We start from the raw sequence: 19,534 nt of genomic DNA, 5'->3' as shown, positions 1-19,534 counted from the left end.
GAGAAATTGGAATTCTTGTACATTTCTAGTGGGAATGTAAAATTTCTAGTGGAAAACAGTTTAGCATCTCCTCAAAAAGCTGAACGCAGATGACCCAGCATTCCACTCCCAGGCATACACACAAAAGAACTGAAAAGAGGGATTCAAGCAGATACTTGTGCATCGATTTTCACTGCTCCATTAGTCACAATAACCAAAAAGTGGAAACAACCCAAGTGCCTACCAACAAATGAATGAATAATACAGTGTGGTATATCAGCCACACACACACACACACACACACACACACACACAAAGAAAAGCTACAACATGGATGAACTCTGAAATGTTATACTAAGGGAAATAAGCCAGACACAAAGTACAAATACTGTATGATTACACTTACATGATATATCCAGAACAGCCAAATTTATAGAACAAAAAGTGTATTAGAGGCTGGAGCCTGGGGGAAGGGAGGGCTGGAGAGATAGAGGTTATAGCATTTCTGTTTAGGGTGATGAAAAGTGTCAGAACAGATAGTGGAGACAGTTGTACAATACTGTGGATGTAATTAATGCCCTTGAATTGTACACTTAAAAATGCTTAAAATGGCAAATTTTATGTTATTCTTATAAATGGTGGGGGAAAGACCATGGCATGGTGTCAAGTCTTACAGATTACCAGATTACAAATTCCAGTTTTCCCACTTAATAATAAAGTAGTCCTCCTGAGCCTATTTTCTGATTTGTAACAGTAACAATAGTCAATAATAATTACTGAGGAATTCCTATGACAAACCACTGATCTCAACACTTGCATTAACTAATTTAATCTTTACAACTCTGTGGAATTAGGGGCTCTAATTACCTCATTTTATAGACAGGAAACTGAAGCAGAGTGGTTAAGCAACTTCCCTGATGTCACACAGCTAGGAAGTGCCAGCTGAGGTTTGCACCTAGGCAATCACTCTGGGGCCATTTTCTTTTTTTTTTTTTTTTGAATGTTCATAAAAATGGAGACCATGAAACCTACTTCATAGGGTTGTTTTAAGAATGAAACGCAATTAATTGTATCTTTAAAGTGCTTAGTACAGACTCTAGCACCAAGTAGGTATTTAATACATGGTGTCAGGTTATGACCATTTATTGTACCAATAAAAGGAAAGGTATATTCTCCCTTGTCTGCATTCAAGGAGTGGCTAGATAGGCAACTCGAAGTGCCAAGTAACAGCTTCATTTATACTGTGCTGATAAAAATCTGTCAATGAATGAAGAACTCCTGTTTTATAATTAGGGTGCTCATGTATTTACTTCTTGGCTATGGAGTATACAGACCATGTGAACAAGGGCTAAGTAAACCAGGTTTTGGCTTTACCTAAGGTCCTCAGTTCTGAGAGCATAAAGGCTACATTACAAACTTTTCAATTATTAAACAGTTAATTCCACCAAGCTTCACATCCCTATCATTGTGATTCCTACCCAAAAATGTAGCCTTCTGTATCCATTTATCTTCCCTGAAATTTTATCTTCATATTGTTTCTGGTCCCCTGGCCGAACAGATAACTACCCTTTTCTCTCCCAATCTTTTTATGACAGCTTCTGAAACATGCAATCTTTAATGGACAAATTATGCTGTTTGCAGTTTGCTCCCTCTACCACTTCTTTTAAAGGATATTTGGCTCTTCCCTGGGAACTTTTCTATAGCTTACCTCTGTATTATTAGTATCCTCCAGGCTTTTCTTTTTTTTTTTTAAAGATTTTATTTATTTACTTGAGAGAGAGAAAGAGAGAGAGAGAGCAAGCACAAGTGGGGTGAGGGGCAGGGAGAGAAGCAGGCTCTCTGCTGAGCAGGAAGCCCTATGCAGGGCTCGATCCCAGGACTCTAGGGTCATGACCTGAGCTGAAGGCAGATGCTTAACCAACTGAGCCACCCAGGAGCCCCTCCTCCAGGCTTCTTAATACTGTTTCCCAATATAGCAGTCCTCTACTCTCCCATGCAGTCCTGCTACTGAATAATAGCCTAGCCATTGAAGTCTTTGGAATCAGGCTCACACTCGAGTTCTTCACTTTAAGCCCTTCCACAAACCTCGATGGGACAGTCTAGGGTGTTGCATGGCTTTTCTCAGTTCCTTGATATTCTAGATGCCATGGCAACACCATGCTCCTTGTCATCACCTGAAGTGTTCCATCTCAGAAATTTTAAACTCTAATATCATACTCTGACTCTAAGCTTTTACCCTCCTACCTTTCTCACTCCCTTACACCCATCAATCTGTTTTGGAATCTTATTAAGACCTTAACTCATTCAATCCCTTCATTTTCTCCTAGTCTATCAAATTTCTCATTCCTGACTCTCTGAATACTCTTTTATAAGCCTCTCTGACTCATTCATATTCTTATTCTTTTATCATACCTCACTGTAAAACAAATACACTGGCTCAAAGCTAACCTTTGGATTGTGCCTATCCCTGAGCAGCCAAGCAATGCTTGAGCACAATCACATTCATGAATGCTAGCACAAACACAAAACATTTCATTTTTTTTTTGTCTGTCCTATTTTCCTTGGTGACTTTTCCAAACTTATGCCTGACTTAAATTATTGTTCAACCAATTTCCTGTCTCACTCAATGCCCCCTTCCCAAACAGCCAGCTCTGCCTCCTAAGTTTACCAGACAGCATCTCCTTCTACCTTCTGTCTCCACACCTGAAAATATCTGTACTTATTCTCATCTAGCTTCCTCCAAAGTTAAGAGATACTCTTGTTATAACTTTTAGATGAAACTGCTTAATCTTCTCCTGTCTCCAGTACCTGAAACATCTCCTATAACCCCTCAGTCTATATAAGCACATTATATGTTAAATATAAAACCCTCTGTTTATCCCAAAGTCCCTTCCAGGAATTACAGTTGACCCTTGAACAGAGGGGTTAGGAACACTAAACTCCAGGCAGTCAAAAATCCACATATAATTTCTGGCTCCCTTAAAACTAAACTACTGTGTTTTATGTGATAGAAAAGTAAGATAAAAGTCACCACATGATGAAAAACAAAGCAAAAGTGGAGCAAAGTTCCAGAGAAGGCTGTAACACCAGGGCTCTTGCCTGCTTCTGGCACTCTCCATCCTACTACCTGTGGGAAACTCAGTTCACTGAGGTCTTGAACTGGGAGGTGCAAGAAACAGGCTCTTGGGGAAGGATTCTTGCTGAAGTAACCAAGGACCACATAATAACCCACCTCCCCCCGAACCCCCAACCAAGGAGTGCAGGAGGACACCAAGGGCAGGACAGCACCAGACAGAAGCCTGGGCCTCAGGAGGGCGGGGCGCTGTCCAAGGTGCTGAACATTTTCTGAAGGGGGTAGCTAATATTGCAGGGGAACTGGCAGCTTATCCCTTGACAGCATTTTCCATGAACAGAAACTGCATTAGAACCACATAAAGGGGATCAGGTGGAACAAGTGACCTAGAGAGAAGGGTAAAGGTACTTTGACTTCCCTGGTTATCTACCTTCCCTGGACTCCACGTGGAAGAAGGTTTTCCACATTCCCAGAAGAGGAGCAAGAAATGGGTATTACTCTAGGATTTACCTTGGCTGAGTGCAGGTGAGGAGGGGGAGACATGTGGTGGTTCCTGTTCTACTGCTGTACTGTATTAAAAAAAGAAAAGACTTAAAACTAAACCTGTGCAGTTCAAACCTATGTTGTTCAAGGGTTAATTGTATTCAATATGTTCCTGTTATGACCTGAATCTTTGTGTCCCCCCAAAATTCATATGCTGAAATTCTAACCCCCAAAGAGGATGGTATTAGTTGATGGGACCTTTGGGAGGTGATTAGGTTCTGAGGGTGGTACCTTCATGAATGGGATTAATGCCTTATAAAAAAGACTCCAGAGAGATCTCTAGTCCTTTCCACCATGTGAGTATAAAATAAAAAATCTATGACCTGGAAAACTTGCTGGCACCCTAAGCTTGGACTTACAGCCTCTGATGAGCAATAATTTCTATTTATAAGCTACTGGGCTTATGATATTTTATTATAGTAGTCCATAAGGACTACTAAAGACAGTTCCTTCCTTTTCTCATGCAAATTTCTTGAAATGGGAGACTATATAGGCTCTCCACTCTTATCTCTCCCCATACAGGCCTGAATCTGCATAGTTTGCTTCATGACCTATTTGTTATTGTTATATGTAAGTTTGCTTATATAAAATCATGTAAGTCCAAAAATATGAACGTGGGGCAAAAAAGAGTGGTTGTTTCTATAAAACAAAGTTGTACTTTTAGAAATACCTGATTTAAATGAATTATTTTTAAAAGCAGTTTTCAAATTAGGTACTGGAACACGACTGTACAAGATAGAGAAAAAAAAATCTAAAACAATGAGAAAAAGTACCTATTTCTCAAATGGGGTGCCACTGTCATTTTGAGGCAGGCAATTCTTCACTGTCCAATATTGCCCTATACATCACAGGACGTTTATAATCACTACAGCCTACATACTAAATGTCCTACTGTTGCACTCAACCCCATATGGACAACTTTAAAAAAAAAAAGTCCACAGATTTCCAGGGGGGCAGTATTACCACTAGTGAGAACAAATGATAAAACAATTTTGCACTCAGATTTATTATTCTCACTGCTTGCTTATCTTTGAAAAAACAAACTATAAAAAGTAGAAAATGCATTTCAGATATTTGCACTTAAAAGTCTATGAGAAACAATAATGAGCAGACCCATAGGCAAAGAAAAGGTCATGAATGTCTATCAATAGATTAGCATTTTAAGTTAAATAAAACATTAAAGGTACTTAGGTATGTTTTTATTTCCTGCTGCTATGATCAAATGCTCAACTACTGAGTATACTATACTGAACTTTTTAAAGGTATATTTTCTGAGAACTATCATAATTATTTGAGACATTTATTCCATGGAAAAAGGCTTAGTGTCCTTGTAGCTTTTAAATATTCAGAAGTTGCCAACTCCAAAAAAATTCAAAACTTATCATAGAAATAACAGTTCTTATTTTGTTGAGAAAACTGCCATGAAAAAGTGCCATCCATGTTATTTAGTAACACATTCATCCTTAACTTGAAACTTTTAAAAAATAATATAAACACTATTGAAACATACTGACAATAAAATATTTTTCAATCAAGTATTAAAAATTTTAAAATAGTACAACCTAAACCATTAGCTTCACAACACTAGAGAGACAATATTCTTTTGTAACTGAATGATGAATATGCACATTTTTAGGCATTAAAAACATTTCAAAGAGTTTTGTGGACTTTTCTCTTACATCTACTATCAATACAAAGATTCTGCCCTACAAATAACAGGTAATTTTTAAAATGTAGTCTCTATCAGAAAGACATGTAAATTCAAAAGACCTTCATCTTTAAAAGGTATAAGATGTAAGTTTAACCCAGAAGGGAAGTATTACTGAATGAGAAGTTATTTAATAACTTAACCACTAAAATAATAGATTAAAATAATAAAACAGAAGGAACTAAACTTAGAAAGACTGCCAAACCTATCTGCTTACTTGGCTTCTCTAAAAAAAATTCTTATTACTACAGATACTTCCATCATTGTTTAAAATAAAATAGCAGTAAGGAGACTAGATCAACAAATACTCTATTTCCAAAAACTTATTTTTATTATTTTCCTACAAGTCTTTTTTTGTTTAAAGATTTTTATTTATTTATTTGACAGAGATAGAGAGGGAGAGAGAATAAGCAGAGGGAGCGGCAGGCAGAGGGAGAGGGGAAGCAGACTCCTCTGCTGAGCAACAAGCCTGATGCTGGGCTTGATCCCAGGACCCTGGGATCATGACCCAAGTGGAAGGCAGATGCTTAACCGACTGAGCTACCCAGGCACCCCTATTTTCTTACAAGTCTTAAGTTAAAAATTAAAAAGAAGTCCAAGTAGATAAACTGGTATTTATAGACAGATTGGAAAATCCGTTCTAGATTTTGAAGTAAATAAAACAGCATATATAGAGAGAGAGCATGAGTGAGTAGGTTCTTAAGTCCTAAATCAAGAAACAAAACATGGAAATTAGCAAACATTCAAAGAAAGGAAACAAAGAAATAAATACAAACAAGTTTAAAACAGAAAAGATTTCACTGCAGCCATTTCTTGCATGAAAGTATATTCTTCAGGAGTTTTAATTTAAGTGAAGGCTATGTATGCTTATTGCTCACTTCTGCTAACTGAGCAAGATTCCCCTGTGCCACATTTCAGCCTTTGCTTGGAGGAATGTGACTTGGTACTCTCAGCATGCTTTCATTATGAGCCCTTTTAATGAAGCCTTATGATAAGAGTGCTCTCTTATCACATGTTCTTGCATGGATATCTTTTTTTTTTTACATCACATTTATCTTTTTAAAAATAACTTTTCTGGAGGTGCCTGGGTGGCTCAGCCAGTTAAGTGTCTGCCTTCGGCTCGGGTCGTGATCCCAGGGTCCTGGGACTGAGCCCCACATTGGGCTCCCTGCTTGGCGGGAAGCCTGCTTCTCCCTCTCCCATTCCCCCTCCTTGTGTTCCTGCTCTCGCTGTGTCTCTCTCTGTCAAATAAATAAATAAAATCTTTAAAAAAATAAAAAATAAAAAATAAAAAAATAAAAAAACTTTTCTGTACAGCATTGGGAATACAGTCAATGGTATTGTAATAGCACTAATACGGTGACTGATGGTAACATTTGTGGTGAGCACAGCCTGAAGTATAAACTTAACAAATCATTACGTTGTACATCTAAAGCTCATGTAACATTGTGCATCAAATGTAACTATACTTCTATGTAAATTAATTAATTAATTAATTTTATATGGAGTATTAACCATAATCCAGGCTCATGTGCATGGTCTCCAATTTATAAAACAACAAATGGTACTGTTCTTGCTGTTATCAAAGCTTCAGGAATTGTTACATTTAACTAAAGAAATGATATTTGTTTGTGGTACATAATTACAAATTTAAGCTACACAATTGCACATGTTAAAGTTTATTTTTTTATTCCATTTCATTGATCATAATAGAGATTAATGACTGTTTCATCAACTTTTGCCTGTGAGCAGAAATTCTAGGACCAATTTCATCCTTAAAAAGACTAAACTCATTCAACAGGAAAACCCTTCATAAATACTTTTCATTGCTTTCCCCTCTTCATCCAGTATCTAGAAAGACAAGGAGTAAAAGATTAAGTATATGTGTCCTTTTTTTTTTTTTTTTGGAATATACTTTCTCCAGTCTCCTAAATCTACTCCACTTGTACTTGACATCTTTGCTAGTCACTAAATATATAGCCACCTGTCACTAAGTCTACAGCAGGGAAGAAAGGAACCATTTAGAGCTGACAGGGAAATTTTTGAATCATCTGCAAACCCGGGCTAAATAATGGGGTTACAGAACTATGCTGAAATCAGAGCACTAAAATCAGGATGCCAAATCACACTGCCCAAAGAGGCAGTGATTCACTCTTTGAAATATTATTTTTTAATGTACTTACGATAGCCACATTTTTTACAGCCGGCTCGGACACTATCCTTGTTGCAACCTGAAATAAAATTGGATGACATTTTAGGAGACATATAAAAAGAAGAAACATAAGAATTTCATCACATGAAAAAGCTAAGAAACCTCTCATTGTAGAATTTCTTTCTTTAAAGAAAAATCATTCTTGACCCAAATTAGTAACACTATTCATTGAATTGTTATGAATGCTAGAGATCACTGGAAAAAACAATTTATTCAAATTATTTTCTTTGACAATATTTCAAGAATTTCAGAATATATTTTTCTTTAACAGAAATGCAGTGTTATAGTCAAGAGCTTAAACATTCCAGGAATTCTAGAACACTGAGGAAGAAATTGCAGAGTATTTTAGCTTGTCCCTCAAATGTAAATAATTAGCTAGATATGTATATGCATACACATATTCACTATATATGCTAGTTATTATATATACATATATATGAACATTAGAGATAACAAATGTTTTTCTGCTCTCCCTTAGAAGAAAAACAAACTGACTTTTTAAAAGTAATTGGTAAAAATCCAGAAAAACACTTTAATTGCCAGCTATTCTAAGAAACATCTGAATTCAGCAATCAGATTCTGACAAGAGAAAACAAACTGCTAGTCATATATTCAGTCTGATCAATGTTTAGAAATATTTATAGTATATCTGTATCATTAATGCTACATGCAAGCAATGCTGGAATAGAATAACAGATGAAATAAATTAAAATTGATTTTGTAATAAAAATATACATAAAATTTATCACCTTAACAATTTTTAAGTGTGGAATTCAGTGGCATGAAGTACATTCACAAGGTTGTAGAACCATCACCACTATTTCCAAAATCTTTCATCATCCCAAACACTAACTATACCCATTAAATGATAACTGCCCAGTGCCCCTTCCCTCGAGCCCATGGTACTCTCCATCCTACTTTCTGCCTCTATAAATGTACCTGTTCTAGGAATCTCATATAAGTGGAATCATACAATATTTATCCTTTCATGTCTGAATTATTTTACTTGGCATAATGTTTTCAAGATCACCCAAACTGTAGCACATTATCAGAAGAACATTCCTTTTTATGGCTGCATAATACATATAGTTGAAACTAATTTTCACCTCCAATAAGGGCTTCCAGCAACCAGAAGTTCAGGAAAGAACTGTTCTATTACCTTAATGCAAGGCATCTAACTCCTAAATTCTTCATATGGAGATATAACCCAAACTCACTAATAGAGTACATAGAACACAAATATAAAATAGTGTTAATTTTAAAACAAAAAGATCACTTTTAAACCATCCCTTCACTGTTATGAAGTCAAAACACTAGTCATTTTTCCACAATCCCAAATTTACTTTAAAATACACATTACTGTTATTCTAGTAAAAAATACAGTCAGGTGTGCTATAATGCTTGTTTTAAAAACATAAATTTGTTCCAATACAGTTGACATAAGAGAGAATGATTTGAACATAATGTGACTTTTGTCCATGAAAAACACTAGGTGAATGCAGAAAGTGCTATCCAGTTGCTCTGAGGCTCATAGGAATATACAGAACACATGCAAGAACACACCCCAAAATGTTTCTAGGGACCTCAGTTCAGCGTGTGTGCTGTGAACAGTGCCCATCCACATAAGGTGTTATAACTGATCTGATTTCACATCATCCTCTTCCGCCACCATTACTTTGGAACAATTCACAAACTGCAATTCTTACGAAGTCTGCTTCCACAGCAAACTTCAGGTCTTTTACAAGGTATAGTACCCTATTTACTATATTATTTATGGGCCTTTTAACCAATTAACATGTGCAAAACTGTGCTACTGCTACTAGGTTTCTATCATTTTTTATGTATCACTGATGAAGTTTTTGACTATTGTGCCCCAATCTCACTTTTTCTCATAAACCCTGTGCTTTGTATTGCATAGAGTAGGAATGCATATGCTGCACTGTAGCAGAATTGTGGTATAACACTGGATTCATAATAAAATCTGAGGCTCTTTCATTATGAAATAATTGCCTGTTGGAAAAAAAGCTCAGAGAATCCAGGTCAGTGTTAAGTCTGTTTCCATAGAAACCATAGAGGCTGAATGAGACAGAACAAAACTGTTCTGAATGCAACATTACCATTCCTACAATAAACTAAAAATGTTGTAATGGACAAATCTGAAATGATCTCATCTCAGCACTTATGAGAAATTAACTTACTTATGACGAACTCTATCTCATATTTTTAGAATGAATGAAATATCAAACTTTTTCCAAGTAGGTCATCTTCTTTAACAAAGTTGTAACTTTTACATGATAGGACAATAAGACGAGAACTAAATAAATAACTCCATATTTAACTATGTCCTCACTAGTTTTTGGTTGGCTTAAAATTTCAAGCTTCATTTGTCCTAATTTTCATGACTGCTGGGCCAAATGAATGCTTCTACCTAGGACGTTGAATCTGATGCCTCTGATACAATAAATCTGAGACAAGTGACACAATGAAGTGGGGACATTTCATTCATTCTCCTGTCAAGATGCAGTGATGCCACTGCCACAGAGAGCAGACTCCTAACCAGGTCTGGGGCTGTGCGCCATCTTGGCTACGGATGCCCTTGGTCTCATCTGTTTTCCAAGTCCTGTTATCTAGCCTTTGCTTACATTCTGTGAGCATCCTGAGATCTTTCATTTTCTTCTTCAATTAACTAGGCAGTTTCTGTTGTTTGGAACAAGAACTCTGGTACCCAAGATCCATGTCAAACTGAATAGCAAGGCCATATTGAGAGGCCCCTATTACTTCAATTAGAAGTTATCCATTTCCCCATCTGAGGTTCTCACGCTGTTCTTCATTCCATTCCTCTTTAAAGTTTGCTAACACTGTTCACAGTAATAGAGCCTGCCTCCCTCCAAATGTTCCTTTGTAATCATGACCTACAATCCTAAAACCATTGAATAAAAACTTATAAAATTGCCTACATTAAAAAAAATGGCAAAGACCAGATAAAACAAACTCAAAAGACACATGAAAATGTAGGAACCAATATTTGCAACTCATAGCACCAATAAAGGGCAATTATGCCTACCATATAAAACCCAGAAAATCATTACGAAAAAAACCAACAACCAACAGGAAAAAAAAAAAATCAGCAAAGGAGCTAAACAGAAAGCGCACAGGAACAGAAACAAGTTTGAAACACGGAGATGCTCATCCTTACTCATAATAAGTGAAATGTACATTAAAATCTACACTGAGATCACATTTTCCCTTATCAGAATAGCAAAGAAAGGGTTGAAAAGAGTATGGGGCAGACACACTCCCATACAGTGAATAGTAGTGCAGATCAATATCACCCCTATGGAAAGCAAACTGACAAAACCTATCAGAACTATAAATGTACATACTACTTTGACCTAGCACTTCCCCATTTGGGAATGAATCTTCTCAATGTGCTTGCACAAATGCATAGTGACTTACATTGACTTATATACAAAGTTATTCACTACAGCATCATTTGTAATAGTAAAAGAGTGGAAATAATTTAGACATAAAGTATGGTTAGTCTTTACTTAATGATATCTGATGATCTCTAAGATATAAAGACAAAAAGCAAGGTATAGAACAGTGCTTGTGGTATGTTGCCATTTGTATGAAAGAAGATTAGATATAGATAAAATACAAATTATATGTAGATTTTATTTAAGATAGATGGAGAGATACAAAAAAGATCTCTAAGAATATAAATTAGTTAGCTGAAAAAAGAAGTGCCTCCAGGGGTAGAAAGGGTGAGAGATATGTCACTACACACCTTTTGGTAGCTTTTAAAATCTGAAGCATGTGAATGAATTCCCTTCTCAAAAACCAAACTAAAAACCTCCCTCAAACAACCCAACATAAAGAAGAGTTGCTGCTGTGCAAGATTCTTTAACAAAGGCAGTAACTGCATTTGTAAATTCTTCAGAGAAGCTACATTACAGATTTATAATAAAATTTTATTAACTGATGGCTTTAGGAATAAATTGCAGAGGTCTTTATCTCTTTACTTGTTAAATATTAGCAAGGGCTTACTCTGGATCTAGAGCTCTGTTAAATAACTTGAGTGTCAGGTAAGGGCTCAGGAAAATGGCTGCCTTTTACCTCCCAGGAACTTAAAGGAGTAGAAAAAGCTAGTTTCTCTAGCTTCCAGAACATGCCATTCAATTCTGTATACAACTCACTGCTTAGCATGGTGCAGCCCTGCTATATGTTTTCAACAAATGCTTGTTGCTTTGAGGTTAGAGACTTAAGAAAATACTTCCTCACTTGGGAATCAGTAACGTATGTAGCTCCCAGTTACTAGCTGTGAAACTAGAGTCTGCAGTGTCACTGGCCCATCTGAGAAATGACAGGCACTGGAATAACAGTTATAAAAGAAGGATAATTTTTTTAAAAAGGACAATTGAAATAAAAATAATGGTTATTTAGGCAAGGAAAGGGGGAAATGACAAAGGCGTAAGGGACCTTCCTACGGTGATGGAAATATTTAAAACCCTGATCTGGGTGATAGAGAAATATGAAATTCACAAATAGGGGCCAAGAACTAACTCCTTACCACCCACTCCCCCCTTCCCCAGGAATGACAGGATCAGATATATAGTTAAGGAAGATTATTTCAGCAGCAATGTGCAGCATAGACTAGAGAGAAAAGAAAATATGTACTGTTTAGGAGTGAAAAGCAATTGGATGCATTGTGATTTAGAATTCTTTTATTACTAAGATGTTAAAGTAATGTGTTTTAAAAATTTGACTCACTTTTATATGCCAGATGTAATGTTAATTTGGGTACAGAAAATTCCCTATCTTGGCTATATAGATTTTACTGAATGAGAGAAAAAGTTTTTGTGCCAGCAACATCAGTAACATACACTGCCACTGGGTGTCAGGTGGATTCTTCATGGGGAACAGTGAATCATCAACATGACTGTCAGAACTAATGTCAACAACTGTGAATGGGCAAAGTAGTTTCTAAAACAAAGTCAACTTCACTGAAACCTGTATTTAAATCTCATTTTTATTTTTTATTTTTTTAAAGATTTTATTTATTTTGAGAGAGAGAGAGAGAGAGGAAGAGAGCGAGCACAAACAGGGGGGAGCAACAGAGGGAGAGGGAAAAGCAGACTCCCCGCTGAGCAGGGAACCTAATGTGGGGCTCCATCCCAGGACCCTGGGGTCATGACCTGTGCCAAAGGCAGATGCTTAACTGTCTGAGCCACCCAGGCGCCCCTTAAATGTCATTTTTAAAATAACAACTAAGAGTCTACGATTTCCCTAAGAAAGTACACATTTCATTGTGTTGCCTACGTAATGGTGTATGCTTACACATAATGCTGTGGAAAAACAGCTGAAGTAGGCGACCATAAAACAGAAGAGGCTGATTTTCACTTGTGGAAAGCATCCTCGTCACTTTATAGTCTTATCTCATAATAATCACTAGCAAGACCACCCGATAAATGCCACACTGAATCCATATGAGCATTATACCTAAAAATAAAAGAGCGTAACTTAATACTTGGCCTTCTCAATAATTATCTCAAATGGTTTCTGATGGATGGAGCCTTATTTTTCTTTAATCCACTACCTGGATCGATCACGCAAGAAATTATCTCAACATTTTCTGTATCTCTATTTCCTAATGGTACTTGCATTGTACTCTTACAGTGCTGTCATGTCTATTATCTCAATTTTTGCTGGGTTTAAACAGTCTTTCCATGTCTTGCCATCTAGCTTAATGGCACAATTTAAGATTATTACACTTTGGAGTATTATTTTGAATCAGAAGAAGGCTAACATATCTATAACACTTGTCTAAGTTTAAGGCAATTCCAATAAGGACTTTTTAAAAATCACTTTTTTTTCTTCTTTCTTAAGCACCCCATTTTTATTACTAGACTTGAGTTTCATGAGAACACAAGATGTGATGTTGTGTCCCCTAGAGTGTCTATACCATGTAGGTGCTCAAAACGCTTGCTCAAGTAATAAAACCAACAGTGACAGCAACTCAACTCTAGATGTAGTGGTGCAATACAAGGATCACCAGGGCTGATGTGAAGGCTCAGGACGCCTAGGCAATCTACTGTGCAGACCGGCCTTCCTCTGCTAGCTCCTTACAGGTTGATAAGCTCCAGGCTGCAGCCACAGACCCTTCCTTCACACCCTACTCACTCCACCTGAGCACAGGCAGCCACTACAATGGTCTTAACTCCTATTACATCTGTGGATGACTCAAATTGTGGTCTTCGACTCTGGCTTCTTTCCTAAGCTACAAATTTTCTCTTACTACCTACTAGATATTTCCATTCATATGTCTGACTATACCTTAACACAAACCCCAAACTGAAATTCTCATCATCCCCCTAAAACCTGCTCCTTCTCAGGTATTGCCTATATTAGTAAATGGCCCCACCCAATCCAGTAACAGTGAAACCCCACTTCCTGTCTTACCCACCTACACTGGATCAATCACTGATTCCTAGTGAGTCTACCATCAAAAATCTATCTCCAATCCATGTACTTCTCTCCTTTCCTGATACCATACCTGAAGCATCACCATAACTTACCAGAATTTACTAACTGGTGACCTTGTCTCCAAACTAGCTTCCTTCCAATCTACTGTACAGCCAGAATGATCTTTCCAAAATATGAATGTCTTAAAACTCTTAAATGGCTTCCTATAGTCCTTGGGAAAATATCCAAACTGTCATGGCTTACAAGGTCCTTTAAGAGATGGAAACTATCTTGTAAAATATACTATAACATGGCAAGATGAGTAAGTGCATGGGGCCTAGAAGAGCCCCACTGACCTGTCACTTACTATCCCTTAATCAGCAAGTGATTTGATTTGTTTATCCCTCAGTATCCTCATATAAAATTGAAGTATTAATACTTATCTTACAGTGCGGACTGAGATTAAATGAGATAAAATACAATGCTTGACACACTGACACATCTGATACACAGTAAATGCTACTTACACATCTGATACATTAGTAAATATTAGCTACTGTTATTAACTCCCTAGTTAATTTCTCACTTCTCTCCCATTTGTATTGTGAGTTCCATTTATAGGGAGTATCTTTTACTTCTTTTATTTCCTCTTCTCATACATTTCCTCTTCCTTTACATATCCAGTCCCTCAGGGGGCAACTTCCTCTGTCACCACTCCAACCCTCCTGGAATTCTTCAAGATTCATCCTAAATGCCACATCCTCTAGGAAGTCCATCTTCCTAGCCCCTCCAGTCTTCTGTGAGGTGCCCTTACTATGTGCTCCTGAAGGCTTCAAATTTCCCCTGCCATACATGTCTGACTTTCTGGTCCTTCCTCTCTATTGCTAAATTCTAAGTTCTGTGTGAAGAGCAACTGTCTTGTTCACCTTTGTATTCCCACTGCCTAGCACATTGCCTAACACGTGGTAGGCACTTTCAGTAAAGATTGTTCTGTGTATGAATGAGTGTATCTTTCCTCTCTCTTAATTCCGCCTCCTCCCAAAACTGCAGTGGTTAGAAAAGCGCAATATCCTTGTAACAGTGACCCGTAAAATATAGTTCAGAAAAGGTTGCCACGGTACAAACATGGTTAAACAATACTGGGAAGGGTAGGTTAAAACAAAGTTAGGGCTTCTGAACCACAGCACTTCTTAGTCTTTCATATACTAAAGAGCATAGTGAATCTCCAAGCTGTAGGTTTGGGGGTGGGGGGTAGGGATATAATTCTCAAAATAACTCCTGCAACCAGGGTTCTTCAGAAGACATCACAGCAAACCTGGTTTAAGCAGATGCCCTCCCCGACTAGAACTTCCAAGCAAGCTGGTAGTTGTGGACCAGAAATCTCTGAAGCACTTATTTCGTAGGGTTCACTGTTTTTAGGTCGGTACCCACTGGACACAGAACCTGAGAGCTGGAAGAAACCACAGACATAAAGGAGCAAATCTTCCTTTATAGATGCACAAAGAGAGGCCCAGAGGGGGAAAGCAACCGGTCCACTGCCACACAGGAACTCCGTACAATAGGAAGAGAGAGTAGAAGCCCAGACGTCAATTTCGTCCCTGCGACTTCCACGACAAACAATGCCTCCGGCTACTTGGGTCTGTCAAGTGTTGCCACCTGAATTTTATTTTCAAGCCATACCGAAGTTAAGTCCGTTTTTCTCGGCTCCTCGCCCCCTAGGCCTCCAGTTCCCGGCCCTCCTCCCCCCACGACACACTTTCCCGGTAATCCATCCAGCGCCGCGGGAGCTCGACTGGGGTGGGGGAGACAGTTTCTGTCGTTCGTTCTTCCCTTCAGAGATTATTTTTGGAGTGTAAACTTTTTCATGGAGACCAAACGAACCTGTTAATTTTAACGCCCCCGCCTCAATCCCCATGGGCGCTACTCCCGAGCCCAGCGCACCCCAACCTACCCTACCCGCTCCCTTCCTCGTCTAGACCTACGGGCCCTGGCGTCGGTCTTCACCTGGGACTGCCATGGCGCTGGTAAGAGGGGTCACAGGAGCCGTAGGCTTTCGAGAGGACACCCGCCTCCCACCTGCAGCGAGGACAACAAACGGCGAGGGCGGCCTCTTTCTCCCACCGGCGCCGCGGGACCTCGGTGACAGTACAGGAAGGCACAGGAAGGCCTCCGGCGATAGCGGAACCAAGTCGCGTTGATTCAGTTTCCCGGAGAGTCGTAATACAGAACACACATGGTCCGAACCATTGCTGCATGCTTCGGGGGGGGGTGAATGAGACCTGCACGTACGTGTACTGAGGTAAACAACACCAGGATTTATAGATTGCATTTAAAAATTGTAACACAAATTAAGTTAATCTGTGGGTTCTTAATAATATTTTCTCCTTCCCTGGAGGTCATCGGAATCCCCCTTCTCAGGATTAGCGGTGCTCTGGTCCAGGAGCGACATGGAGGCGTCCGTGAGGAACTAGTTTGGTGGAGGGAGAGTGCTTGTTGTTGCAGTCTTGGCGACACTAACAAACTGGAGCTTTCTGCGACCACCCGATTGAAGGAAGGGTGCACTGATCGGTGGACAGCTTTAGTGATTGGCCCTCCGTTCTCATTCCCAATTAGAAGCAGAGTCCTGAGCACTGACCAGCATGAGCAACATCTACATCCAGGAGCCTCCCACCAACGGGAAGGTGAGAGCCTCATCTAGGGTACCGGGGCTCCTCACCGACTAAGGGAGTTTTGGGGTCTTAGCGTTGGAAAAGATCACAAGAAGTCATGTCCCTCACTCTTGCTCTTAACAGGATTGCGTCGAAAACCATGTATTGACACCTCTCAGCAAATACTTTGAAAAAGTCCTCAAATGCTGATTTCTCCGTCTACCAGCCGTCTGGTCCTATTTCTTGCTTCAGCCTAACTCATGCAGGCGTTTTTTAGGGTCTTAGGTACAAACCTAAGTACATTTTAAATTTCGACTTTTTTTTTTTCCTTTTTGCTCAACTTGGAAATTACTCTTTCTCCATTCGTTCAACAATCATTTATCGAACGCCTGGTAAGCACCAGGCACTGTACTAGGTGCTGGGGCTACAAAGATGGATGGATAAGGTCTAGTTGTTGCTCTGGAAGAAGTTACGATTTTTGGGGGGAGGCAGGCAGGTAGAGAAAAGCCTTGTGATATGTCTGGTAGGCATGCTTAAGGAGAGCAGGAGGCTAGTGCTATGGTACTACTAAAAAGTGAGCAACTGGGAAAGGAGAGAAAAGCTTCATGGATGAGGTCTTTTTTGAGCTGGTCTTAAAACATGAGATGATTGTCAGGGAAAGTAGAGAATGGGAAATGTTCCCACATTAGAATGGGAGAATGATTCCCTGATTGATTTAATGGTCAGGGTATGTCAATTCCCATCTAAGATTTTTCTAGGCAGTATGAGGCAGAGGAGTCAGTAAGTATATAGTATCACCTGAATTCTTAAACTGAGAGCTAGTCTATATCACATATGAAAGATGATGAACCAGCATAATGGAGAAAATAGTGGGGCTGAAACTACATAGTTGAATTAGGATAAATTAAATTTATATCAGATACAATTCTGTTGCATGCTTGTATCATAATTTATCCAATTTTTTGTTGGTCGACATTTTATAATATAATGAAGGCAATTGAAAACAAAACCAATAATGCTGTAATTGATATCCCCAGCAAAAATTTTACTGGGTATTTTGAGCTGAGCAATTCTTTTAATTCGTTGTTTGAACTTCTCCTTACTCCTCACCCCTACCTCACATCATTGTGAAAACTCAGAATACCCCTCTTCACATTTCCAAATGTTTATTAAGGGTAATGTCACCCCCAGTTAATAAACATTGGTAGAGAATGGATACATTGCCCATCCTTCTAGGCTGGGCCTTCACACTTACCGTTCCTTTCTCTAGTATACTCTTTGGCCTGTTCAAATGTCTCCTTATCAGAGAGGACTTTTCTTTTCTTTTTAAATTTTTTTATTAATATATAATGTATTATTTATTTCAGGGGTACAGGTCTATGATTCATCAGTCTTACACAATTCACAGCGCTCACCTTAGTACCTACACTCCCCAGTGTCCATCACCCAGTCACCCCAACCCTCCCACCCCCCACCACTCCAGCAACCTTCAGTTTGTTTCCTGAGATTGAGTCTCTTATGGTTTGTCTTCCTCTCCGGTTTCGTCTTGTTTCATTTTTCCCCTCCCTTCCCCTATGATCCTCTGTCTTGTTCCTCAAATTCCTCATATAAGTGAGATTATATGATACTTGTCTTTCTCTGATTAACTTATTTCACTTAGCATAATACCCTCTAGTTCCATCCACATCGTTGCAAATGGCAAGATTTTATTTTTTTGATGGCTGCATAATATTCCAGTGTGTGTGTGTGTGTGTGTGTGTGTACACACACCACATCTTCTTTATCCACTCATCTGTTGATGGACATCTAGGCTCTTTCCATAGTTTGGCTATTGTGGACATTGCTTCTATAAACATCAGGGTACACGTACCCCTTCGGATCCCTACATTTGTATCGTTGAGGTAAATAGTAGTGCAATTGCTGGATCGTAGGGTAGCCCTATTTTCAACTTTTTGAGGAACCTCCACACTGTTTTCCAGAGTGACTGCACCAGCTTGCATTCCCACCAACAGTGTAGGAGGGTTCCCCTTTCAGAAAGGACTTTTCTGTTTACTCTGTAAAATAGCAAACCCCATTCATGTCCTGCCTCCCAACATTCTCTGCCCCTCTCCCTTTACCTCTTCAGTTTTTTCTAACTACTTACTAGTTACTGTTTATTGTGTCCTCTCCCTTCCCTTCTCCCCATAGAATGCAAGCACTATGATGGCAGGGACTGGCATCTAGAATGATGCTTGACCCGTGGTAGGAAGAGTTCAGATATGTACTGATTGAATGAATAAATGGATAAATTAATACTCTATTTCTCTTAAAGTATTAAGCATCAGTGAGTTTGAGGTTATACTGCTTCTGGTCAAGGGAAGATTTAGTTGCTTTACTCTGGAGGAAGATTTGACGTGGTCATAAAGAGGAAAAGCTTTAACATAGATACATGCCTGAACAGGAGATCTTTTATTCAACAAATGTTTATTGAACAACTAGCACATGCCAACTTCTATGCTAGGTTTTAAGGATACAAGGGAAAGAAAAGCCAGCATTGTCCCTATTGTCATGGAGTCAGTGGAATGAAATACACATTCACCAAATAGTCATGCAAATAAGTACAAGCTAACTGTGATAAACACCGTCCTTATGAAACAGAATTGGGCTTACAGAGAATATCAGGCCTAGTCAAAGTTTTCCTTCAAAAACAACTGGGGATTTTTTTCCAGCATAAGGCCAATTGCAGACATCGAAGCTTCAAAGCTGTGTACCATAGAGAGCACATGGCAAAAATGTTGGCCTGGAAAGAATTTAAAGAGATATAATAACAAGTTTTCTCAGTCAGTGTTTAGTCCCTATGCTGTCTAATGATACATTAGGTACTAAAAGGATAAAGAGATACTCAGAATAAACGGGACAAAGTTCCTCCC

General features: G+C 38.7%; 2 protein-coding genes across 5 annotated transcripts in view; one reads left to right on the top strand and one right to left on the bottom strand.

The window, feature by feature from the left end:
• The window catches only part of SREK1IP1 (SREK1 interacting protein 1), a 42,626-nt gene extending 26,471 nt beyond the window's left edge, over nucleotides 1–16,155 (bottom strand). The window contains exons 1-2 of the mRNA XM_025892370.2: nucleotides 15,982–16,155; nucleotides 7,487–7,534 (exon numbers count right to left, since the gene is read on the bottom strand). Of these exons, the coding sequence (XP_025748155.2) occupies nucleotides 7,487–7,534; nucleotides 15,982–15,994 (61 nt within the window). The 5' untranslated portion in view covers nucleotides 15,995–16,155. The remainder of the gene's footprint in view (nucleotides 1–7,486; nucleotides 7,535–15,981) is intronic.
• A 217-nt stretch (nucleotides 16,156–16,372) lies between these two features.
• The window catches only part of CWC27 (CWC27 spliceosome associated cyclophilin), a 212,029-nt gene continuing 208,867 nt past the window's right edge, over nucleotides 16,373–19,534 (top strand). For 3 of the 4 annotated variants that reach the window (XM_073905418.1, XM_073905419.1, XM_025892373.2), the window contains exon 1: nucleotides 16,373–16,658. In XM_073905418.1, the coding sequence (XP_073761519.1) occupies nucleotides 16,617–16,658 (42 nt within the window). In that variant the 5' untranslated portion in view covers nucleotides 16,373–16,616. The remainder of the gene's footprint in view (nucleotides 16,659–19,534) is intronic. The other variant, XM_025892371.2, reaches the window with a different exon arrangement.

Source organism: Callorhinus ursinus, unplaced genomic scaffold, assembly GCF_003265705.2.
Source record: "Callorhinus ursinus isolate GAN/ISIS: 27379988/994484 unplaced genomic scaffold, GSC_fseal_2.0 scaffold23, whole genome shotgun sequence".
In the NCBI taxonomy this organism is placed as follows: Eukaryota; Metazoa; Chordata; class Mammalia; order Carnivora; family Otariidae; genus Callorhinus; species Callorhinus ursinus.
This window is presented reverse-complemented; position numbering and strand designations above follow the sequence as displayed.